This window comes from Protopterus annectens, chromosome 9.part0, assembly GCF_019279795.1.
Source record: "Protopterus annectens isolate FY-2018-M chromosome 9.part0, PAN1.0, whole genome shotgun sequence".
In the NCBI taxonomy this organism is placed as follows: Eukaryota; Metazoa; Chordata; order Ceratodontiformes; family Protopteridae; genus Protopterus; species Protopterus annectens.
In genome coordinates, this window is record NC_056743.1 from 733,949,977 (window position 1) to 733,974,512 (window position 24,536).

The 24,536-nt window shown below is 42.2% G+C and overlaps 1 protein-coding gene across 2 annotated transcripts in view; it reads left to right on the top strand.

Moving 5' to 3' along the window:
* The window catches only part of LOC122811489 (sodium/potassium-transporting ATPase subunit alpha-1), a 990,310-nt gene that overhangs the window by 110,625 nt on the left and 855,149 nt on the right, over positions 1 to 24,536 (top strand). For both annotated transcript variants that reach the window (XM_044083359.1, XM_044083358.1), the window contains exon 15: positions 12,410 to 12,560. In XM_044083359.1, coding sequence (XP_043939294.1) covers positions 12,410 to 12,560 — 151 coding nt within the window. The remainder of the gene's footprint in view (positions 1 to 12,409; positions 12,561 to 24,536) is intronic.

A 24,536-nucleotide genomic window follows, 5' to 3' on the forward strand; every position in this document is an offset into this window, starting at 1 on the left:
AAGCGCTAATGTTTGTTTTGATTAAATAAAGTGTGATCCTCACTGATAAACTGGCTTAGAACATTGGATTTTACATTTTTGTATCTCTCTGGAGTATTCACATTTCCTGCCTTCTGGTCTGGCTTTCTTCACTTGATACTTTACAGCCAGATCCCATACTAGAAGTGCTAATCGGCAAAGAAGGTAAGATCTTGTTCCCCCCATTTGCGCTGACATACCATGTAATTATGTTGTGTGTGAATACCTTGATAGGCTCCAGAGAGAGGAGGATGAAAGGCCTGAAGAGCCAGCTTAAGAGCACTTTGATGTTGATGTGCTATATCTGCTGACTAGGCAATCACACTTCCTGAAGCTTCAGGGAGCCAAATATTGCACCCATCCCACATCTGAAGAGTCTCTGAACAGATCCTTTGAGGGAAGAGGAGGATGAAAAGGGAGCCCAGGATTCAGAGGCAGCTGCTGAATCCACTATAGATGTCCTTTAGACAAGGGAGAAGAGGAACTGTAAAGTCTAGAGGATGCGCGTGTTGAAGTCACACCAACTTCAGAAACCACTGGAACTTCCTCATGTGGAGTTTGGCCAGAGGGAGCATTGGAATGGTGGAAGCCATGACTTCCGTAGCTCTTGGATGTAATGGAAGCCAGGTGGAAGAAGAGTTTGAAAGTAAGAAATGGGATGCCAGCATTGGCACAGTCTGAATCCTGCAACCCAGAAAGATATTACTGAAAAGCAGTCGGGAAGACTTTTTGAATTTTATTATGAACCCCAGGCTCTGAAGAAGAGAAATGGTAAAACAAAGCTTTTGAAAAAGGACCTCTGGTGAGGATGCCTGAATCAGCAGGTCGTCCAAGTAAGGAAGTATTTGGATCCCCTGAAGCCTGCAAAAAGCAATCACAGGAGCAAGGCATTTGGTGAACACTCTTGGGGCAGTAGAAAGGGCAAAGCACAGAACTGAAAATGCCAGGAAGTAACAGAGAAACAAACTTCCTGATAAGAGGATTGATTTGGAGTATGGAGATGAGCATCCTTGAGATCCAGAGACACCAGAAAGGCCTGAGAGAGCAAGAGAGGAAACAGGCCCTGAAGGGACAACATCCAAAAGGAAAGCACATTCAGAAAACTATTTAGATGAAAGAGGTCTAGAACTGGTCTCTCAAAGTACCCTCCTCTGGGCACTAAACATTCTTGAATAAAACCTCTCCCCCTTTTGGGACACAGGCACCTCTTGAATAGTACCCTGAGACAAGAGCTCTCATAGAACCTTTGGGGAAAAAAGTTGTTCCTGAGGAGGTTGAGGAATGCCCATAAAAGAAAAGGAAACCCACACCATGAAGTACCCTGGATGATTGACACAACCCAAGAATCCTGGGTGATTCAAAGACAAATAGGAAGAGATAGGGGTGAAAAAGAGGAATGTGGCTGGGAACAGGTGAATAGTCGGACAGCACTTGGGTTGTCAGGAAAGGAAGGCTTTTGCATCCCTGCAGTCTGAGTGGCTTTAGCAGGAGGAGCCCGTTTACCACCCTTTTTACCTTTAGCAGGAGAGTGAGATTACTCTTCTAAGCCAGCCTTTGTTCGTAGGCAGTTTCTCTGAAATTCAGGTAGAGGGAGAAACAAAAAAAAAAACATGTTAGCCTATTAGGCCTTCCCATACAAAACCCCCATTTAGGTGCTTATCTGCAATGGTAAGGACTTAAGCAAACAGGAGGAATCACCGGAATTCCAACGAACAGAAAAATAAAAATGGACGGAGGCACACAGACTGGTTAAAAACATCATCATGACTAGTGGCAAAAGTTCTGAGGATGGTGTGCCTGAATATCATCTTTATGCCCCTATTCGATGCAAGGAGTTTAGATGATCAGCATGCCTTAAGCCATGGTGTAAACTGGCCAGACAACTGACTTTATGGCAGGGAATCCCCATAAGTTATGAATAGTGCAACACTTAATGCAAGGACATCAACTGCCCTCTTTTCCAGAGGTACTTCAGGGTCTGTTGGCTTTCCTCAGAGGGGGAAGGGGTTTTACTCCAGAATGTTCTTGGTCCCAGGAAAGAAGGCACCTGGAGACCCATTCTGGACCTCTCCCAGCTAAATACCTTTTTGAAGGTTCCTTTCAGATGCTGTCCCTTCAAACCTTTTCCTCTTCTACTTCCTCAGGCTTTTCTGCTTTCCCTGGATCTCAGGGATGCTTGTCTACATATTCATATTCATCCCCTTTTCAGAAAGTTTTTGTTCTGTGCTTCCTGGCATTTTCAGTTGTCTGCTTTGCCCTTTGGCCTCCCTACTGCTCCAAGGGTCTTCAACAAATGCCTTGCTCCTGTGATTGCAGAAGCAGATAGGAATACAACTCTCTCTTCTTACCTGGACAACCTGCTCATTCAGGCCTCTTCTCCAGAGGATTTACTTCAGCATTTACACTTTGCTGTTTGTCTCCTGCAAAGCTTGGGGCTTACTGTACATTTCCAAAAATAATTCTGGACATTTCCTCAGGATCCCGTTTTTCTAGAGTGCAGTTTCCAGACTGCTCCAGTGTTGGCATCGCTGCCTCCTCCCAAGGCTTTCACTCTTGCTTTCTTTCAGTCCCTTCTTCCTCTTGCTTCACTTAGTCAGGGAGATTCGTAGGGCTCTGGGTTACATGGCTTCCACCATTCCTATGCTTCCTCTGGCCAAACTTTGTATGAGAAAGCTCCAGTGGTTTCTAAAGTCAGTCTGATTTCACCATTCTTGTCTTTTAGATTTTCTGGTTCTTCTTCCATGCCTCAAGCTCAAACTTCAGTGGTGGATTCATCAGTTGTCCCTCAACCTAGAGCTTCCTTTTCAACCACCAGTCCTCTCTCGGGAACTGTTCCAAGATGCCTCAGATGTGGGATGGGGAGCCTCCTTTTGGTATTCTGAAAGTGCAAGGCCTTTGGTCTCTTCGACAAGAAACCACAGCAATGTCTGAGAGCCCTTCTGGCTCTTCAGGCTTTTTCTTGCTTCCTTCCAGGGGCCCTCAGAATTCTCACACAGTAACATAGTAATGTGGTACATAAACAAGCAAGGGGGAACAAGGTCTTATCTCCTGTGCAGACTAGCTGTTCAGGTTTAGGACCTAGCTACCCAGCATCAGGTGACTGTTCAGGCAGATTCTCTGAGCAGGTCCATAACACAATCCCATTAGTGGATTCTTCACATGGATGTGTTTCTGGACATTGTCCACCAGTGGGGTACTCCTCTTTGCCTCCATTCTGAATAGACAACTTCCTCTCTTTTGCACCAGTGTCCCATGTCTGGCCTGGAAGGTGGATGCCCTCCCTTTTTATTGAAAGGGAATGTTTCTTTTATGCCTTCTCTCCCCTTTCTCTCATCCCAAAGGTCCTATTCAAGATGGAACAGGATGCCCCCAAAATCTTGCTGGTGACTCCCATTTGACCCAGACAGCGTTGGTTCACTCTTCTACTTTTAGCTAAGGGCAGTCGTCAGAAGTTACCTCACAGGGTGGACCAACTCACATAAGATAAGGGGTCTCTCATCCATCCTCACCTGTCCACTATTCCACCGACATTGTGGGTGATAGGGCTTTGATTCCCTTCAGACACATTTTTACTGAGGACATGTTTCTGGTCTTGCAGGAAGCCAGGAAATCCACTACTAGAAAATCTTATTTATCCAAATGGAAGAAAATTTCCGTCTTTTTTTTTTTTTTTTTTTTTTTTTTTTTCTTAACCTAGATCCCCTTACTGTGGATGTTCCTTTGGTTCTCTCATTTCTGTGAATTGCTGAATGATGGGATGGCATATTCTTTTAAGAGGCCACCTGCCAGCTATTTCTACTTGTCTGCCTCTGACTCCCAGTATGACCTCTAGATTGAGGCCAGACAGTTTCTTAAAGGCGTCCTTCACATTATGCCTCCCAGGAAGCCTGTTCCTCCTTCCTGGAACCTTAAATTTTGTTTTGGAAAAGTTGACTCGGGCTCATTTTTGAGTTTTGTGAATTTTACTAGCAAGATATATGATAACAATTGTGAATATCTGGATATACTATTTTACAACAACAAGGGTAGGTTAGAATCAAATATTTAGGAAGAAAACACTTAACTCCTCCTTACATTTTGATAGTTGCCATCCCTACTATCAAAAAAAGAATCTAGTTAAAGGACAGATGGTTAGGCTTTCAAGAATCATTAGTGATATCGTTTTTTGTATTGAGATTGAAAAACTATCCAATATGTTTCTAGATAGAGGTTACCCATATGAACTAATAAGTTAGAAATGAGATTCATATGAAAAGAAATCAAGTATATAAACCTATAATTAAGTTTGGATTTGATAATAATATATCCAAGAGCAAGGAAACAATCAGAAATGACACTTTTGTTATACCATTTAATGAAGCATCTCTTAAGATAGCAAATACAGTGAGGGAAACCTGGACTAGTGTTTTTATGAACAATGTTGAATTAATTGATAACATAGGTTTTTGCCCCAAGGTTACCTACAGTGAACTTAAAAGAGCATTTTGAGGCATCCAACAGCAAGAACATGTTTAAAATGTCTAGGATGATGTGGAGCATGTCGAACCTGTAAATATATTAATGACGGACCATATGTCGCTTTATACAATTATGGCAAAACTATCAGATGCCCAGGTCACTACAACTGTAATACTAAAATGGTTGTATACCTTGCTACCTGTTCGTCTTGTTCAGCTGATGTGGGCAAAACTATTAGAAAGCTTAGAGAATGGATAGTTGAACACATTAGAGACAAGAAAAGAAAAAAGTACTAGTTCTCTTTATATGCATAGTCAAAAATGTCACAATTTTAAAAGGTTCTTATTTTTTGTGATCGACAGAATTGCACACTAACAACAAAGGAGGGGGTGATAAGACCTTATTAGAGGCCAAAGAATGTTTATGGCAACTAAGATTAAATGCTAGTTCTTTACCAGGCATTAATGAACATATTTCAATAGCTAGTATTCTTAAATACAAGTCGCACTTTATTTGAAACTGATTTTAATTATTTTTAACTATTGCTTATTTATTTATTTAATATTTACACTCCATGACTTTTTACATATGTGTCAGTTTATTTAATACTATTGTATATTACTCACTATGTATTACAAACAGTCAGTATGATTGTTTATATGTATGACCATTGCATCTTTAAATTGTTTATTGTACATATGCAATTTATATAGGTTTTTTGGTTGCAAGGAGTATTGCATATTTTGTCTTATACAAGTCTTGGCATAGTAAATGTATGTGTTTAGCTTTTTCTGCAAAACAAGTAACCACTGGCAACTAATTGTTAATTTGTTAATTAGCAAGTCTATTTAAATGGAAGCTAGTGAACGGATTTCTTAGTACTCTGATGCCCAGCACACTCACGGGTGAAAGCGCTTAGTACTTTTGTTTTATGGTTTTGTTATTTATTTTCAATAAATCCGCCTTCAGCAGTCGTTACTGTGTCGCCTGTTCTCATTTTGAGCCTGTTGCCTCAGCTTCCTCTTGCAAGAATGTTCTTCTTTTGGGTCTTACTCTGCCAGATGGATATCTGAGCTGCAAGCCCTTATGGTTGTCCCTCCTATTTTGGTTTTTCATAGGGACAGGATCTCTTAGTCATCTTCTAATCGGTCTTTTCATTTGCTCACTTTTTTTCCCTTCACAATATGCTAGTGAGAAGGTTCTTCACGCCTTGGATTTGCATAGACAACTATGATGTTCTTTAGGTAAAACTAAAGCTATTCGTAAATCTGAGCAGCTTTTTTGTTTCCTTTCATTCTAGGTCTTTAGGTTTGGCTGTTTACAAGCAAGCCATTTCTTCTTGGATATCTTAAGCCATTTTTTTTTGTTATTCCTTTCATGGGAAGACCCTTCCTTCGTTTAAGGCTCTTCTGGTGCTTTTTTTCAAGGGTTTGGATACTAATTCTATTCTTGAGGCAGCTACCTGGACTTTTATGCATACTTTTACTACGCACTAAGTTGGATATGATTTCTAAGGCTAGAGCTGCATTTGCCAGGGCCATTTGTCATGGCTTTCTTGAGGGCTCTGCTGGCCCTTCCTCCTCCCAGTCTTCTTCTTGAGCTTTTGTACTCTCCCATTTGTAAAGAATATTGCAGCCGTGATATGGAAAGACATAGTTATGTAAAATCTTACCATAACAGTAGATATCCTTCTCTTCACTGTTGCAGTATTTGCTCCCACCCTCCTCCCCTGATCATTTTTCATTCTGGATATACTTGTTACCTACTAGTAGCCTTAAAGTTGTCCCTACTGGGGCTTTTTCACTTCTGCAGATGGGGAGCATACGTGTGACATACGGTGTACCCATTGCAACCTAAAGGCTTTGGTATACTGGCCGTGCGTTAGGCTACCTTTGGCAGGGGATCCCTATTGCAAAGAATACTGCAACAGTGAAGAGAAGGGCATCTACTGTTAAAGGAACATTTTACACAACTGTACTATTGCAGGAAGCATTCTCCTGGTCTGAATCATGTAAATCACTGGAGGAGAGGGATATTTTTTTCCTTTCTCATGATTCGAGAGAGAAGGGTTTCCTGTCTGCATTTTAAATATTAAAAGACCCTGTTGTAATTTGTTTTTCCCCTGTAGTTTTGGGACTCCCAAACAATTCAAGAAGAGAATTGTGAATATCAAAACACATTCTCTTTTAAATATGACATAATATGTATATATAGACATGTAAATACATATATTTACGTGTGTGTGTGTGTGTGTGTGTGTGTGTGTGTGTGTGTGTGTGTGTGTGGTCCTAGTCACTCGCTGCAGTTTTCTTAACCTGGGGGATTTCCCACCTGAAGGCAACCCGGCATCAGCCAGTATACGGAAGTCTTGTACTACTGTAGGGTACGTGGGATGTTGCACATGGGCTGCTGTTGGATGTAGGCCATAAAAGCAATGTATGCACATACTGTCCTCAGTCAGAATGCCATTCTGACCATCTGATCATTTCAGCGTTTGCAAATTCAGCCTTTTGCCAGTTAAGTGCCCCGTTGGGAATATTTTCTCTTGACTTCTGTGTTGGCTGTCATCCAAGAAGGGCAAGTGCCAGTGTGGAAGACAATTTTCACATAAGGACAGCCATTCAGTGTCTCTCTCTTTTTTTTTTTTTTTTTTTTTTTTTTGGGGACCTAACCACAATCAAGCATTTGCCAGTTCTTTGTACCCAACACCCTTAGAAGCAGGCATTCCTCTCTTGCTATTATCGAACCAATGGCTTAAGTTGCTAGCTAAGCGTAATGAGGGTATCTTGGGGTCCAATGCTGAGCCAGTGAAGCACAAGGCCAAGAAACTTTGGCTTACTGCTTCCGCTGCATCTCCATCAGAAGTTTTCTCCTGACAAGCTTGTCAGCCCAGAGGCTTGTCCAACTTCAGGCAGATTCGCAGGCTGATCCCAGTAATGAGGCCGTCTCTACTTCGGCTATGAGAACATCTGTGAAGGTTTAACAGATGTCCGATCGGGATGTTGCAGGAGAAGCTAGGCTCTAGTACGGAGGATCCTAGGGGGTATCTCGCACTCAAGCAAGAGAAGAGATAGTCGAGCCACTTTTGAATGTAGGCTTTTGTCCAGTCCTCCCGACATTGCATAGGATCTTTTCTCCTGCAAAGAAAAAACAAAACCTAAGCCTTTGTCCCCCTGCCAGAGAGCCCCCTACACATTGGCATGCCTTTTCTTAAAGCTTGTTTCAGGCTTTCATGGCACTCAAGCTGCCTTCCTCTCAGCCTACTCCTGCAACTGCTTCCCAACCTTTTCAAAAAAGGATTAGGGATAATGACTCTGAATTTTCCTCTGAAGAGGAATCTTTGCATTATTCTCCTCTCCCTCAGAAGGTTTCCCCTGAAGAGGAGTCTGTGCTGACTCCCCTATGGAAGAGATCTTTTGGTGAAACTTTCCTGAAAATGGGACAACACTAAGTGGGATACTTCCCAAATTTCTGATGTCCAGAAAAGATACTAATAACTTCTACAAGCTGATGTCCCTGGCCTCTGCAGTTCCACCTGTTCATCCTGCATTTCTGGATACCTTTCATAGTGCTTCACAAGCACTAGACTCCCAGGCCCTGGCCCCCAAGAAGCCAAACCGCTTCTACAATGTCCATGAGGATTGTAAATTCCTCTTTAGGTACCCTGCTGCAGACCCAGCAGTCATCTCTGATGCTTTCCTCCTCCACTCCTTTCCCCCTCATCTCGCATCAGACAGAGTAGAACCCATGAGAGACTGGGTAAAAAGGCCTAGACTTCAGCCATCTTTGCTTTCAGGGCCATCAGTTATCAGACGCATATGACAAAGTACTCGTTAGAGCTTTTGTGTGAGGCATCCAGTGCCAATGCATATCTTCCATATCCAGAAGGGAAAGCTTTGGCTGTATCTATCCTGGGAGCTTCCTCCCAAGTGGCAAAACATTCCATTAAATGCAGCTGTGATGCTGCGGAGGCTTGTACCAGGGCAGATTCTACTGGTTCAGTTAGATTTTTCTGGCTCAGATTGCAGCCCCTCCAGGTTGATTTCAAATCTAAATTAAAAGATGCACCATTATTTGTTAAGGCAGTAGCCTCTCTATTCAAGTCCCTACATGAAAAAAAAAAAAAAACAGAACTCAAATTGAAATATATCCTGGTTTTTCCTGTGCCCAGGTTTCATAGGAATTTCCCATCTAAGCCCATTTTCACCCATAGCCACATTCAGCACCCCTCCTGTAAGTCTTCCAGAGGAGGAGGTAAGAGACAACAGAAGCCTAGGGGTTTTTAGCCATCCTCACAACAAAGGCAGTCCTTTCCTGACAAAGTAGGGAGTCTGACTGCCCTGCAAATGTCTCCAGTTCCTCTTTCCCTTCACCTTTCAAACGCTGTCAGGGTCTGGGAAAACCTCGCCCGAGAAACCTGGATCCTTTCCATAATCAAAAAGGATACTTTATGGTTTGGCACTCCACCCCCACCTTCATGGGCATCCATCAACCCCCACCCCCCCGACAACAGCTGCCACTGTTCCCAGAGCTCCTTTGAGAGCTTTGACAACTGGGCTCCATTCAAAACTCCCCTCAAACCTCAAGAGGGAAAGGCTTCTATTCAAGAATGTTCATAGTACCCAGAAAGGATGACCCCTGGAGACCAGTCCTGGGTTTATCTCATCTCAGTACCTTCTTAAAGGTTCCTACCTTCCAAATGTTGACACTCCAAACTCTGTTCCCCCTGATCCTTCTAGAAGGATATATGGCATCTCTAGATATAATAGATGGCTTACCTTCATACCCCCATTCACCCCATGTCAGGAAATTTTTTTTTTTTTCTGTGGGTTCCTGGCATTTTACATTCTCTGCCTTGCCCTTTGGTCTTTCTACAGCACCAAGGGTATTCACAAAATGCCTGGCTCCAGTGATTGCACATTGCAGACTTTTTTGGGCATCGAGATTTTTCCATAGCTGGACAACCTGCTCTTACAGTCCCTAATGGAGACCACCATTTCCCTCCTGGGAAAACTGGGATTCACCAACTACAGGAAGTTGGTCCTCACTCCTTCACATTTTCTTGGGTTGTTGAATACAGACACATGTCACTTCACCTCAGAAGGTGCAGGACCTTCGGTCCTTTCACTCCCTTCTTCCCTCGACTGTCATCAAGGCCAGGGAGTTACTCTGGGTGGTGGGATTCATGGCTTCAATCATTCCCAAGGTACTTATGGCAAAACTCCACATGAGGCAATTCCAGTGGTTCCTCAGATCAGTGTGGACCCAGCAGTCTCACCCATACAAAGTTCCACTCATTCCTTGCCTAAACAGTGAACTGCTGTGGTGGATCCAACAGATAGACCTAAATCCATCCTCTCACCGGAGTCCTCTACACAGATGCATCAGAGGTGGGCTGGGGAGCAACCTTGGGCAAATTCACAGTTCAGGGAACTTGGTCTCCCTCTCAAAAAATAGAACACATAATCAGAGAAATATGAGCATTGCTATTAGCCTTTCAAACATTTCAACCTCTTCTTTGCCCAGGTCCTCTACAACTGTTCAGAGACATGGTAGTCCTCTGGTATGTGAAAAAGCACGGTGGGGGAGGACTAAATCCTGTCTTTGCAGGTTGGTCTTCTGGTATGGGAATTTCTTGCCCCATATCACATGACAATTCAGGCAGTGTACATTCTCTCCAACTGTAATCTTGACAGACTCCCTAAGCATGTCTCTGACCAAATCCCATGAATGGATGATTCACAAGGACTTGTTCCTGGACATAGTCCACCAAATGGGGTATTCCTCAAATAGAATTTTGCCACCCCCCCCCCCCCCCGAACAGACAATTTCCAAAATTTTGTGCCAGAGTCCCACGTCCTCTGGTTTGGAAGGTAGACACCCTCTCCTTCTCTTGGAAGAAGATGTTCCTGTTTGCATTCCCTCACCATCCTTTAATACCAAACATCCTGTTCAAGATTCAACCGGACCAGCCAAGAATCTTGCTGGTGACCCCCTTTTGGCCAAGACAGCAGTAGATCCCCCTCCTACATTTAGCCAAAAGCCATCACCATGTTAAGTGGACCTACTCACACAGAACAAAGGATCCCTAATACTGTCAACACTATAGCTGACACTGTGGGTGATAGGATTCTAATCCTGCTCCTAGACACCTATTCTCAGAGGATGTGCCCAGTGTTTTGCAGGAGGCCGCAAAACCCAATATCAGAAAATCTTACATTTCCAAGTGGGAAATATTTTCACTCTGGTGTCTTTAAGTCCCACTGATAGTGGGAATCCCAGTGGTTCTATCTTGCTTGTGTGAATTGCTTTGTACTGGCTTGGCTTACTCTTCTGTCAAAGCACATGTCTTACTTGTCTTCCTCTCTTTTTCCCCCCTCTAGCATCCACATTTGAGGTGAAACAGTTCCTTAAGGGCATCGTTTACATTAGTCCTCCCAGGAAACCTGTTCCTCCTCCTTGGGACCTTTAATTTTGTTCTGGAAAAGCTGACCCTGGCCTCTTTTGAGCCCACATCTTCGGCCTCCCTTAAACATTGTTGTTGGAAAACTGATTTACTGGTGCCAGAAGGGTGTCTGAGCTTCAAGCCGTTATGGCAGTGCCTCCCTTTTTTTAGTCTTTTCCATAAAGATGGATTATCCTTGAACAAACCCCTTTATGCCAGAAATGGTTAACAAGTATTCTTTAACCAGTCCATTTGGTCACCTACCTTCTTCCCTTCTCCCCAAAACCACAGTGAGAGGGTACTACACTCCTTAGATGTACACAGACAACTTGGATTATACCTGGTCACTAAAGCTTTCAGGAAATTTGATCAGCTATTTGTAAACTTTCTTCACAGGGCTCTGGGTTTACCTGTTTACAAGAAGACTATTTCTTGGATTTCAAAGACTATTTTCCTTTGTTACACCCTCCATGGAAAGAGCTTCTCTTTACCTGTGAAGGCCCACTGTACCAGGGCTGTGACGTTCTCTAAGACATTAGGTGTTCTTCAAGGGCTTGGATAACAATGCCATCTTTGAAGTAGCCACCTAGTCTATCCATACCTTTACCAAATACTACAAAACTTGATGGCATTTCCAGATCCAGAGCCATGTTCTGTAGGTTGTTTAGGAAAGGTTTCTTACCAACTTAACTGCGTAAGCCCAGGCACAGTGGAATCTCCTTTCATACCTGCATGTGTCAGGAGATTGATTACATATATCGAGTTTGGGAAGAATACTGGAAAATTCGTGCAGTGAAATCCTGTTTTGACAGTTTTCCCAAATACATTGCTTCAGGAGCTTTTCTATGTTGTATAGTTATGAAGAGTTCTTCGATGATTGTCTTTGGCTGTAGAAAGAGGGGCTGGAGTCCCTAGCAGTTTATGCTTGGACAGGGTGCTGCCCCATTTGTGTGGTAGTAAAGATGGCCATGATTCTGATGGAAGGCTTGTCCTTATTGAATGAAGTGAGGTATGGAAGCCTTTGTAGTTGACTTCTTTCTCCTTGTTCTAAGGAATACCAAAGGAATCCTCAGGAATAAAAACTGGCAGAGCACATTTGAAACTCCAGCCATGTGTTGTAGCATATGCTATAAATGGTATATTGGGTAGTGGACATTGCCAAGTAAAATATGTTAGTATTGCTACCAGTGGCTGAAATGTAGATGCACAAAAAGCAACGTGTGGATGTTCATTAGTATCGTTGTACATCAGAAATTGTCTCGTGACAGATTCAGTCTGTGTGCATGTAGAGTTTTGTGTTTTGATATGCAAACAGTTTTCTTGAAAATGGACCAGAAATGCTTAAGTGAGTTAACAGTTTGTCATGTACTGATAAAAATTTGTTTTTGTTATGGAAGCATCTGACTATCATTTTTCTCAGATGTTTGTTTTGTTGAAGGTTTGGTATTTCTAAATCACTACTGTTTGTTTACTTATTCCCATTTTCAGAGATGCAAAAGCCTGTGTAATCCATGGAAGTGATCTAAAAGAATTGACAGCTGAGCAGTTAGATGACATCCTTCACTATCACACTGAAATTGTCTTTGCAAGAACATCTCCTCAACAGAAGCTAATTATTGTGGAAGGCTGCCAAAGACAGGTAATATTCAATGGTTATATGTAGCTATTCATCACAGTGGTCAGCCCTATAGCAAAACTTTTTTATCAATGCTGCCATCTATAGGTGTACATCTGTTCCCAGAATAGCACTCATTTCGTGTGTGTGTGTGTGTGTGTGTGTGTGTGTGTGTGTGTGTATATATACACACACACACACACACACACACACACACACACACACACACACATAAATCCTTATTGCACCTCTTTTGACAGGCCAACATTGGTACTCCCAGGTATCCTTTACTTGATGGCCAGGGAAGAGCCCACTGTCATGCTGAAACAGGTATACCGACTAACTTAGAGGGTACACCAAAGGCTTTCAGTCCTCAGTCTGGGAACCAAGAAGATTAATCTTGGCATATGTGTAATTTTCTCTCTGGTATCTCTGCTTCTGTAGATGATGATCATAGTGTTTCACTGTTGCAGTCATTACTCTTGGGTTATCCGCCGGCAAGCTACCCTCAGTCGGCCAGAATTCCAAACTCTTGGTCCGGCGTCGGCTGGTGTCACCTCTTCCCTGACGTCAGCGCGCCAGGGCTATAAAAGATGCAGCCGGCGCCATTTTCTTCAGTCTTTCTTGCCGAGCGGTGCCCGAAGCAAGTGCCGGTCGGCCGACTTTGAATCCGAATTTCAGAACTGAAGTTTTCATTAAAGCTAAGTACTCCATTGGGGAAACTTTTTTTTTTTTTTTTCTCCAGACCGATGTCAGAAAAAGTTAACAATTGTATTTCTTGTGGGAAGCAAATACCTCATAAGGATTTTCACTCTTACTGTATTCCTTGCCTAGGCCCTGATCACCACGTAGTCGGTTTTGTGCTAGATTTAATCAACGCATTGTCAAGCGTCTGTTTGATTTTGCATTTCATTACTTTGGCCGAAGATTCAATTATGTTATGCCGTTGGACCAGCCGACAACCGGAGTTTACAAAAAACACAAGGAAAAGGATAGGCATCCGAGATCCAAAACCGACGAGACCTCTTCTAGGTCAGTCGCCAGTACTCAGTGAGGTGCTTTCACAGCCCCTGACGCCCGCTACCTCAGAGCCACAGGCCACTACAGACACCCACGTGGAGCCGACTGGGCCTCTGGATACTCAAGGTATTGGACACTCTGAAATCATTCCCTCAGATGGGTCCGGAGCTGCTGAGCAGGCATCGGCTTCTGCGGGTGACTTCAGACCTACATAACTATATATTAAGCCATCCAAGACTAAAGCAGCTCTAAAGACAAAGAAACAAGTACAGCATTCTCCTACTCGGACCTTCATGCCTAAAAAACAGATGCTCAAAATGGCCGAAGACCTAATTACTTTGATCAGGGGCCCCCATCCCCCTCCTGATAAGAGGCCTAGGCAAGAGTATTATTCTTCTGATCAGGTTTCTATTTCCTCTGATTCCTCTTCTGAACAGGATTACTCCATGTTTCCTTATGAGGATTCTGATGCTGAAGAATCCATTCCTTCAGCCTCTCCTCCTGAGGATTATTCTTTTGGGGAAACTGAGGGAGCATTTCCACTGGGAGACCCAAGGTTACTCTGAATCTAAAAAAAGGCTCAGGGGCTTTCTGCTACTTCCTGAGCACAGACCCCTTGCTATTCCACCTGTTCTAGACATTGTAGATGTTTTTCAGAGTCCAGACTGTCCCCTGACTCTTTAACCCCTACACCTGCTAAGCCAGATAGATACTACAGGGTCCCGGATTATCATAAATTCCTATTCAAAAACCCCGCTACTGACCCAGAAACTGTATCTCAGGGTCCCAAAGGCGTCAGAGCTTCCACTGCAAAAAAACCCTGTCCCCTCTGATCGGGATTCTAGGGCTCTAGACAGATTGGGTACATTCTGCTACCCTGGCTGTGAGGGCTTTAAATTGTCAGTTTCATATGCTTAAATATCAGCAATATTTAATGTCTCTGCTTAAACAAAAATTGTTGACAAATACTGAATGTTCAGAGAACAAAGAATTGCAGGGTTTATTGCATGCAGCTGAACAAGTGGGAAAGCATACTTTGCAATGTGGTTATTTTTCACTGGAGGCCTCTTGCAGGGCTGCTGTTACAGGTTCTGTTATTAGAAGGCATGCTTGTTTAAAGGAACAGAATCTGCCTGATCATGTTAAAGCAAAATTATTAGATGCATCATTACAACATGATACTTTGTTTGGTACTAAAGCAAAAGAGGTGTTAAAAAAAAAATGGAGGATAAAGCCAAATCCATGCAGACAGTCAAGGATTTCTTACAGGTACAGCCACCTAGGTTTAGCAGAAACTGCCAAGAAAATTCCAGACCCATAGCAAACAGGCCAGCAGATTCAACCAAGATGTAACAGTGTGGATAATATAACGGACCAGTCACAGGATTCAAAATTGCCAAATTTATTCCACGAACAAACACAATATGTTAAGCGCTTTCCCTCTGTCAATACCGAGCTTCATCAGAACAAAAAATAACTTCATTGCAGCCTTTAAATGCCAACAGAGAGTCACCTGACCCACATTTTCCCCCAATACAATCATTAAAATCCATAAAAAATGTGCAATCAAACATTAGTTTGTGTAAATAAAAACATCAAAAACCTGTCTAATGTAAAAACAGTCTACCTAATCAACTCCATACTAAATGGTACCAAATCAATAAATATAAGTACAAAACAAATGTGCATCCGTTCAACTTTAGTGACTAAACACAGAGTCACGGTCATGTAAAATGGTAATATACCATAAAACCAACAAGAAAAAAATAGAAAAAATATAAAAAACTATCCAAAATTTAATTGTGAACAGATGTTCAAAAAATGTGAGTGTGTGAAGTTATAAGCGGGCTGCCCTTAGTTTTTAAACACTACTAATACTGGTGTTGTCATTCAAACCTGGGGCTCTACCCGCATCCAACCTCAATTGCCAAAGCGACTCCTTGTACTCCAATCTTGATTCCCAGTTACCTCCACGAAGGTCCGGGACCACTTGTTCTAACACTAAAAATTTAATATTCATGTTTTCACAAACTTGAGAATGTTTGTAAAAAGTATTGGTATCCTTGCCCTTGGAAACTTCATACATATGTTTGTATACTCTCTTGCCTCTCAGTTTTACCAACATAAAAACCGTTACATGTAACGCAGATACCCAAATAAACAATCCCTTTGGCCTCAATTAAAATATTTGGTGGATTTGAATTTGTATTTTCTCGAAGGGATAAATAATATACCCTGGTTCATCATAAAATAACACTGTTGGCATGCCCCACACTTATACGTGCCAAATTTGGACTTGCCTGTACTAGATTTTACTACAGAATTTCTTCCCAATAACTCCTTCAAATTGATGTCCCTCTTCCTCACAAATTGAGGAGTACTTGGAATGTAACATTTAATCTCATCATTTAAAGTCAATATGGGCCAATGTTTCAAAATAAATTCTTCCACTTCATTGGATGTAGATGAAAAGGTATGAATGAAATTTTTTTTAAAATCATCAATTTTTGGTCTTGTATTAACACTGTTCATTTTCCCTGTCCCTAACAAGGGAAAAAAATTTGAATTTCTGTTTTCAATGACTTCAGATGCCATACTATCAATAAGTTTCCTAGGGTACCCTTTCTCTTCAAACAGTGCTCCAATAGTTTTAACCTCATCAAGAAACATCAGTCATACTAGTCATCCTAGAGGCCCTGATCATTTGGCCCTTGACAATACCCTTTTTTTTTTTTTATAAAAAGGGTGTCCACTATCAAAATGTAAATAGGAGTTTGAAAATGTACTTTTTCTAAAAAGCTTGGATTGAAAACATTGGTTAGTATAGTCTTTATATAAAGTAACATCCAAATAATTCCGCTGATGTTCATTAATATTAGAGTTATGAAGCCTGATAAGGGAGGAAGGGTGGTTTTAATGTACACGGTTGATTATGAGATGCATTTACACAATTTGTTACAGGACTCCAACCACTATGGGTTGGTTTCCCGGAACGAGATTAATATAGCATATTCCAAGATTGGGTACTACTTATATGACCATCTGCTGCAAGGGGGTATTGATTAACGATTGTATAACTATTTGCATGTAGAAAAATCCAAAATTCCTGTTATTTTTGGAATACCAAAGGCCCACAAGGGCACTGATCCGAGTTTAGGCCTATAGTATCGGGGCAGGTAGTGTTATGGAACCATTAGCTAAGTATGTAGATTTTATGGTTAAGCAATTTGTTGCATCTGTTTCACACATTAACAAAGACTCTTGAGATTTTTTAAAAGGTATGGACCAAGATAAATTTGGGAAGGATATTTTGATGGTCACCACTGACGTGGTAGAATTGTTTCCTAGTATACCACACAAGACTGGGCTTGACTGGTTCTGTAATGTGTTGGTGGCTGAATCTGGTCTTGATGGCAGCACTATCAATTTAATACTTGAATTTACGGAATTAGTGTTAAACAAGAATTTTACTTCGATGGGGAATTTTACCAACAGAAGAAAGGAGTGGCAATGGGGGCTCCTTGTGCCCCGTTGTATGCTAACTGTTTTATACTATTGGGAACGGAAATTTGTATTGGGGACTAAATGGTCCAACTATATTATGTACTACACCAGATACCTTGACGACATATGTTTATTATGGAATGGTTCAAGAGAATTAAACACCACTGAATTTTTGGTTTTCACACACAATATTAATGAACATGAGCTGAATTATTTGGATGTTACTTTATAAAGACTATACTAAACAATGTTTTCAATCCAAGCTTTTTAGAAAGTACATTTTCAAACTCCTATTAACATTTTGGTAGTGGACACCCTTTTTTCAAAAAAAGGGTATTGTCAAGGGCCAAATGATCAGGGCCTCTAGGATGACAAGTATGACTGATGTTTTTCTTGATGAGGTTAAAACAATTGGAGCACTGTTTGAAGAGAAAGGGTTCCCTAGGAAACTTATTCATAGTATGGCATCTGAAGTCATTGAAAATAGAATTTCAATTTTATTTCCCTTTTTAGGGACAGGGAAAATGAACAGTTAATACAAGACCAAAAATTGATGATTTTAAAAACAATTTCATTCATACCTTTTCATCTGCATCCAATGAAGTGGGAGAAATTTTGAAACATTGGCCCATATTGACTTTAAATGACGAGATTAAATGTTACATTCCAAGTACATTTGTGAGGAAGAGGGACATCAATTTGAAGGAGTTATTGGAAAGAAATTCTGTAGTAAAATCTAGTCCATGCAAGTCCAAATTTGGAAGTGTGGGGCATGCCAACAGTGTTTTATAAACCAGGGTATATTATTTATCCCTTCGAGAAAATATAAATTCAAATCCACCAAATATTTTAATTTTGGGGCCAAAGGGGTTGTTTATTTGGGTATCTGTGTTACATGTAACAGTTTTTATGTTGGTAAAACTGAGAGGCAGTTGAAGAAAATAGTATACAAACATATGTATGAAGTTTCTAAGGGCAAGGATACCAATGCTTTTTACAAATATTCTCAAGTTTGTGAAAACATGAATATTACATTTTTAGTATTAGAACAAGTGGTCCCGGACCTTCGTGGAGGTAACTGGGAATCAAGATTGGAGTACAAGGAGTCGCTTTGGCAATTGAGGTTGGATGCGGGTAGAGCCCCAGGTTTGAACGACAACATCAGTATTAGTGTTTTAAAACTAAGGGCAGCCCTCTTATAACTTCACACACTTTCACATTTTTTGAACATCTGTTCACAACTAAATTTTGGATATTTTTTTCTATTTTTTTTTTCTATTTTTGTCTTGTTGGTTTTATGGTATATTACCATTTTACATGACCGTGACCCTGTGTTTAGACACTAAAATTGAACGGATGCACATTTGTTTTGTACTTGTATATATTGATTTGGTACTATTTAGTATGGAGTTGATTAGGGAGACTGTGTAAATAAAACATCAAAAACCTGTCTAATGTAAAAACAAACTAATGTTTGATTGCACAATTTTTTATGGATTTTAATGATTCTATTGAGGGAAAATGTGGGTCAGGTGACTCTCTGCTGGTATTTTAAAGGCTGCAATGAAGTTATTGATTGTTCTGATGAAGCTCGGTATTGACCGAGGGAAAGCGCTTAACATATTGTGTGTTTGTTCATGGAATAAATTTGGCAATTTTGAATCCTGTGACTGGTCCATTATGTTATCCACACTGCTACATCTTGGTTGAATCTGCTGGCCTGTTTGCTGTGGATTTTGAATTTTCTTGGCTTGTGTTCTGTCGGTTATTTAGCAGAAACTGGCCTTCTAAAAATTGGCCCTTTCCAGTGTCAGACAGATCTCAGAGGCAGATACAGGCGTCCCAGAGGCAGATCTCAAACCCAAGGCTCATACAGGCCTAAACAATGGGATACTCCTACCTCCAAAAGCTGAGAAGACAAATCGCAACCTTACAGGAAACAGTCCCAATGAATTTCCTCTACCAGATCCAAGCATTTATCCTTTGGCAGCCCCCTTAGGGGGAAAACTAGCACTTTTTTCATCAAATTGGCATATGGTTACCAAAGACAAATGGGTCCTGAACATAGTGTCCCAAGGCTACAGGTTCCATTTTCGCACTCTACCAAGGTCAAAGGGTATGCCAAACCTGCAACACAATCAACGGGCAGTGACACAAAAACAAATTACAGACATGAGGGCCATTCAGCAAGTACCACAACAAGAGCAGGGGGCAAGGATTTTACTCCAGACTATTCCTAGTACCCAGAAAGGACAAAACCTGGAGACCAATACTGGACCTGTCTATACTAAATACGTTTCTGGAAGTTCCAAAATTCAAGATGTTGACTCTGCAGCAGCTACTGCCCATGCTGGGCAAAAAGGCTTTGCTCGTAACTTTGGACCCAAAAGAGGCATACCTGCATGTCCCAATCAGACAGTCTTGCAGAAGATACCTCAGATTCATAGCTGGCTCAATACATTACCAATTCTCTGCACTGCCCTTTGGCTTATCTACTGCACCCAGGGTCTTCACAAAATGCCTGGCACCAGTAATTACGTTTTGCAGACAAAAGCAGAGAACAAAGACACTCTTCTAAAACATCTGGCATTTGTAAAAAGATTACTAATTGGCCTAGGGTACACAGTAAACGAAAAGAAATCAAAATTAGTGCCTTCTCAAGAGATAATATTCCTGGGTGCAAGCTTAAATACAACTGCCCAGATGGCTGATCTCACGCCAGACAAGCAAAAGCAACTGATTACTTATTTCAAGAAATTGGAAACAAAAACCCACTTATCTGCAGGCCTTGGGTGTTTCATAGCATCCTGCATTCTACTAATTCCATATGCCAGACTGCATATGAGGAAACTACAATGGTAGCCTGGAGACAATAATTGCACTCATTCCCGGCCTACAACAGGAGTTTCGATGGTGGGCAGAAGCCTGTCACCACAACAAGGATCTGCCATTCAGTTTACCCACAGACAGACGGACACTGACAACGGATGCATCAGATTATGCCTGGAGGGCCCATATGGCAGGAAAATGTATTCAGAGCACATGGCCTGCAAACCAGATGCATCTTCACATCAATCAAAAAGAGATGCTAGCTGTTCAAAATGCCGTGACAACTTTCAAGGACCTGCTTCATCCAGGACAGTTACTGATAAAGACGGACAACACTACGGTCATCTGGTACATAAACAAGCAGGGAGGTACACATTCCTACCCCCTCTGCAGACTAGCAGTGACCTTATGGGACACAGCATTGGCTCTTCAAGTTCACCTGCAAGCACAATTCCTGCCAGGAAAAACAAATACTCTGGCAGACGAACTAAGCAGAAACTTAATGGATCCCCACGAATGGAAACTGGATCCACAAGTCTTCAGTATGATAATAAGGAAATGGGGATGCCCAGACATATATCTATTTGCCTCTCCTCACAACTGCCAATTGCAGAGATTCTGCACAAGGATTTATCACAAGCAAGCATGGAAAGTGGATGCCCTATCATTCAGCTGGAAAAATTTAACAGTATATGCTTTTCCCCCCCTGCCGCTCTTTCCCAGAGTACTCCTAAAGGTCAGACAAGAGAAGCCAAAAATTATTCTGATTGCACCAGACTGGCCACTCCAGCACTGGTACCCAATCCTAAAGAGCTTGTCTCAAGGTCCAGCATAGATTTTACCTCTGACTTCTCACTTGCTGACCCAACAAAACAATCTGATCCTGCACAGCCAACTCGGGACCTTAAATCTGGCAGCAAGGTGGATAATGTAGCCATTCTGAACACTCCTCTTTCAAAAGCTGTTATGGATGTCATCTTGGAGGCCAGGAGGCCCAGTACCAGAAAATATTATGCAGAAAAATGGAAGAGATTCTGTGCTTGGAACCAGGAACAAGGCATTGACACGTATGTACCAAACATCCCTCAGATTTTACAATACCTAATTGAGATGCTGGACAAAGGCCTTTCTCATCAATTAAGATTCACGCCTCTGCCATTTCAGCCCATTACAATACGGAACCACGTATTTTTTCACATCCTTTAATAAGGCAGTACCTCACAGGGGCCAAAAACATTAGGCCTCCAAGGAGAGCACCAATTCCGGCCTGGGACCTCCGTTATGTTTTGGAAAAATTCACACTGCCTCCTTTCAAGCCAGCATCAACAGCAGATATAAAATTCTTATCCTGGAAAACAGCTCTGCTCCTAGCTATAACCTCTACAAGGCGAGTCTGAGTTACAGGCACTCATGGCTGTGGAACCTTTCATCATCTTTCATGCAGACAGGATTTCTCTGTGGACAAACCCTACATTTATGCCCAAGGTGGTGTCCAGTGTAGCCCTCAACCAAGCCATTCACTTGCCTAACTTTTATCCAAACCCACAGAACAAGGGTGAGAAAATTCTCCATTCTTTGGACATACAGGCAGCTACACTTCTACTTGGACAGAACTAAAGCTTTCAGAAAGACTGAGCAACGTTTATTATCTTATGCTGCAGGATCACAAGGAAAGGCCATCTCAAAACAGACTATTTCAAAATGGATAGGCCATTGCATCGTTTCTGCTATTTTCAACATGGCAAATCAGTGCCTAAGGGCATTAGGCCTCATTCCACCAGAGCAGCAGCCACTTCAGCAGCCTTCCTCATGAGTACCAACCAAAGATATCTTAGAGGCTGCAACTTGGAGCTCAGTGCACACCTTCACAAAGCACTACCACTTACCTCTTTACTCTTAAGTCCAGAGCAGGCTTTGCCACTGCAGTTCTGCAGGGCCTCATAGCCTCTCCTAATCCTATTTAGCCCAGCCACCCTACCTCAGCTTTGGGATTCTACCCAAGAGTAATGACTGCAACAGTGAAACATGATGAACATAGTACAGTTGTGTACCTACCATAAATGTAGATGTTAGAGTGTATTCACTGTTGCAGTCCAGGTTACCCACCCACCATCCCCCTTGTCTTTGCTGGGACTTTTCTACACTTCTCTATCCTATACAACCTTTTTGGTGTATTTGCTTGTAGATGAAGGAAATGTTTTTGTGCATGCATTTTTTAGTGGCATATTTTTCAGCCTACCATTTGGGGGCACCTGACATCTGGGGCAAGAAAAACTGAAGAAAATGGCACAGGCTGCATCTTTTATACCCCTGGCGTGCTGACGTCAGGGAAGAGGTGACAGCAGCTGACGCCAGACCCAGAGTTTGGAATTCTGGCCGACTGAGGGTAGCCTGCCGGCGGATAACCCAAGAGTAATGACTGCAATAGTGAATACACTCAACATCTACATTTATGGTAGGTACACAACTGTACTTTCATGTTTCACTGTTGAATCATCACATTTGGCTTATTTGCTTGCAGTAGCCCTCAGTCGGTCTGATTAACAAAGTTTTGGGTCCTGTGTTGGTTGCTGTCTCTTCTGTGATATCAGGTCATCAGGGGTATAAAACATGCAGGTTGCCGTCTCTTCTGTGATATCAGGTCATCAGAGGTATAAAACATGCAGCCAACACCATTACATCAGTCCTTCTTGCAGTGCAGTGTCCGAAGCAGAAGCAGTTTGCAAGTGCCGGTCGTCCGACTCCTGAAATTTTTGTTTGAGTTTCAGAACCGAAGTCTTCAACTAAAAGCGAAGTACTCCGTTGGGGAAACTTTTTCTTGCTCTAAACTGATGTCAGTAAAAGTAAATTGCATTTCTTGTGGAAAGCAAATACCTCAAATATTTTCATTCATACTGTATTCCTTGCCTAGGCCCTGACCATGACATACTTTGCTGCCTGTTTTGTGCCTTATTTAAACCTCGAACTATCAGTCGTCGGTATATTTTTGCTTCTAAATATTTTGGTGCTCTGTTCAATTATCCTGATATGTCTTCGGTAAGCCATCAGACTACCGACATTCTGAAAAAACGCAATGATAGACAGAGGCCGCCTAGGTCCAAAGCTGCCGACTACGCTTCTCCTAAGCCAGTCGCCGGTACTCAGTGAGTTGCTTTCATAGCCCCTGATACCCGCTACTTCAGATTCACAGGCCTCTACTGAGACCCATTCAGAGTCTGGTATGCTGCGAGATGCTTCAACTGTGAAACCTGCGGATGTCTCTACCTTGGATGGGTACGGAGCCTCTGTGCAGGCAACTGCTTATGACTGTGTATTCAGGCCTACTAACTTGCATATTAAACAGACGCCATCTTCAAGGCCTAAAACTCAAACCATGCCTAGAAAACTGATGCCCAGACCGCATGGTCAGGCCTCTATGCCTAAAAAACAAATTATAAGAATGGCTAAAGACCTTATTACTTTAAGAGGAAGCCAACCTTCCCCCTCTGAGACCTGGGACTGAGTTTGCTTAATACTTCTGACCAGGATTCCGAAATTTCTGTTTCCTCTGACCAGGATTTACCCTTATCGACCTATGAGGATTCTGATGCTGAGGGCTGTATTCCCTCTGCTCCCCCCGAGAGGATTTCTCTTTTGGTGAAACCTTGCATACTCTCAGGGAGCATTTTCGTTGGGAAAGTCTTTCTCAAAAAGAGGCTTAGGGATTTCTTACTCCTGCCCCAGCATAGGTGTTTAGCCATACCTCCTGTACTAAACATTGATGCTTTTTCTGAATCTAGCTTGGCCCCTGACTCTTTACCTCCTGCTCCCAGAAAACCTGATATTACAGGGTTCCTGACTCCCAAGTTCTTTTTCAAAAATCCTACTGTGGATCCCGAGACCATTTCACAGGGACCCAAGGGCATTAAGGCTACTACTGCCAAAAATCCTTCCCCCTCTAATAGAGACTCCAGGATGCTGGATAGATGGGGTAAGATGGTAACACTTCTGCAAATTTGGCCATTAGGGCCTTAAACTGCCAGTTTCATATGTCAGCAGCATATTATTGGATTGCTTAAACAGAAAATGATTCCTGATTGTGCTGAAAATAAGGATTTACAGGATTTAATGCATTCTGCTGAACAAGTTGGAAACCACACTTTGCAATGTGGTTTTAATTCACTAGAGGCATCTTGCAGGGCTGCTGTAACTGGGTCTGTACTTTGAAGGCATGCTTGGCTTAAGGAGCAATCCTTGCCAGATCATGTTAAAGCTAAATTACTGGATGCTCCCTTAAATCAAGACTGCCTGTTTGGCAACAAGGCAGAAGAAGTTCTTAAAGATGGAGGAAAAAGCTAAATCTGTGCAAACTGGTTTACAAGTACAGCCTCCAAGATTGAGTAGGCATTGGCCTTCTAAGAATTGGTCCTTTCCTGCCTCTTCCAGACCTTTGGTCCAAACCCAGATCCAGCAGATCACCCAGGCTTCAGTCCCAGGGTACGCACAGGACTAAACAGTGGGGGGCCTCCTGGGAGTAATAAAACTCCCCGCTATGGTTAACTCTCTCAATGCCTTCTTTTTAAAACTTCCAAGGACTTCTCGACTGACTTCTCCTTTGGGGGGAAAGATTGCTCTTCATGCAAAGAACTGGGAACTCATTACCCAGGA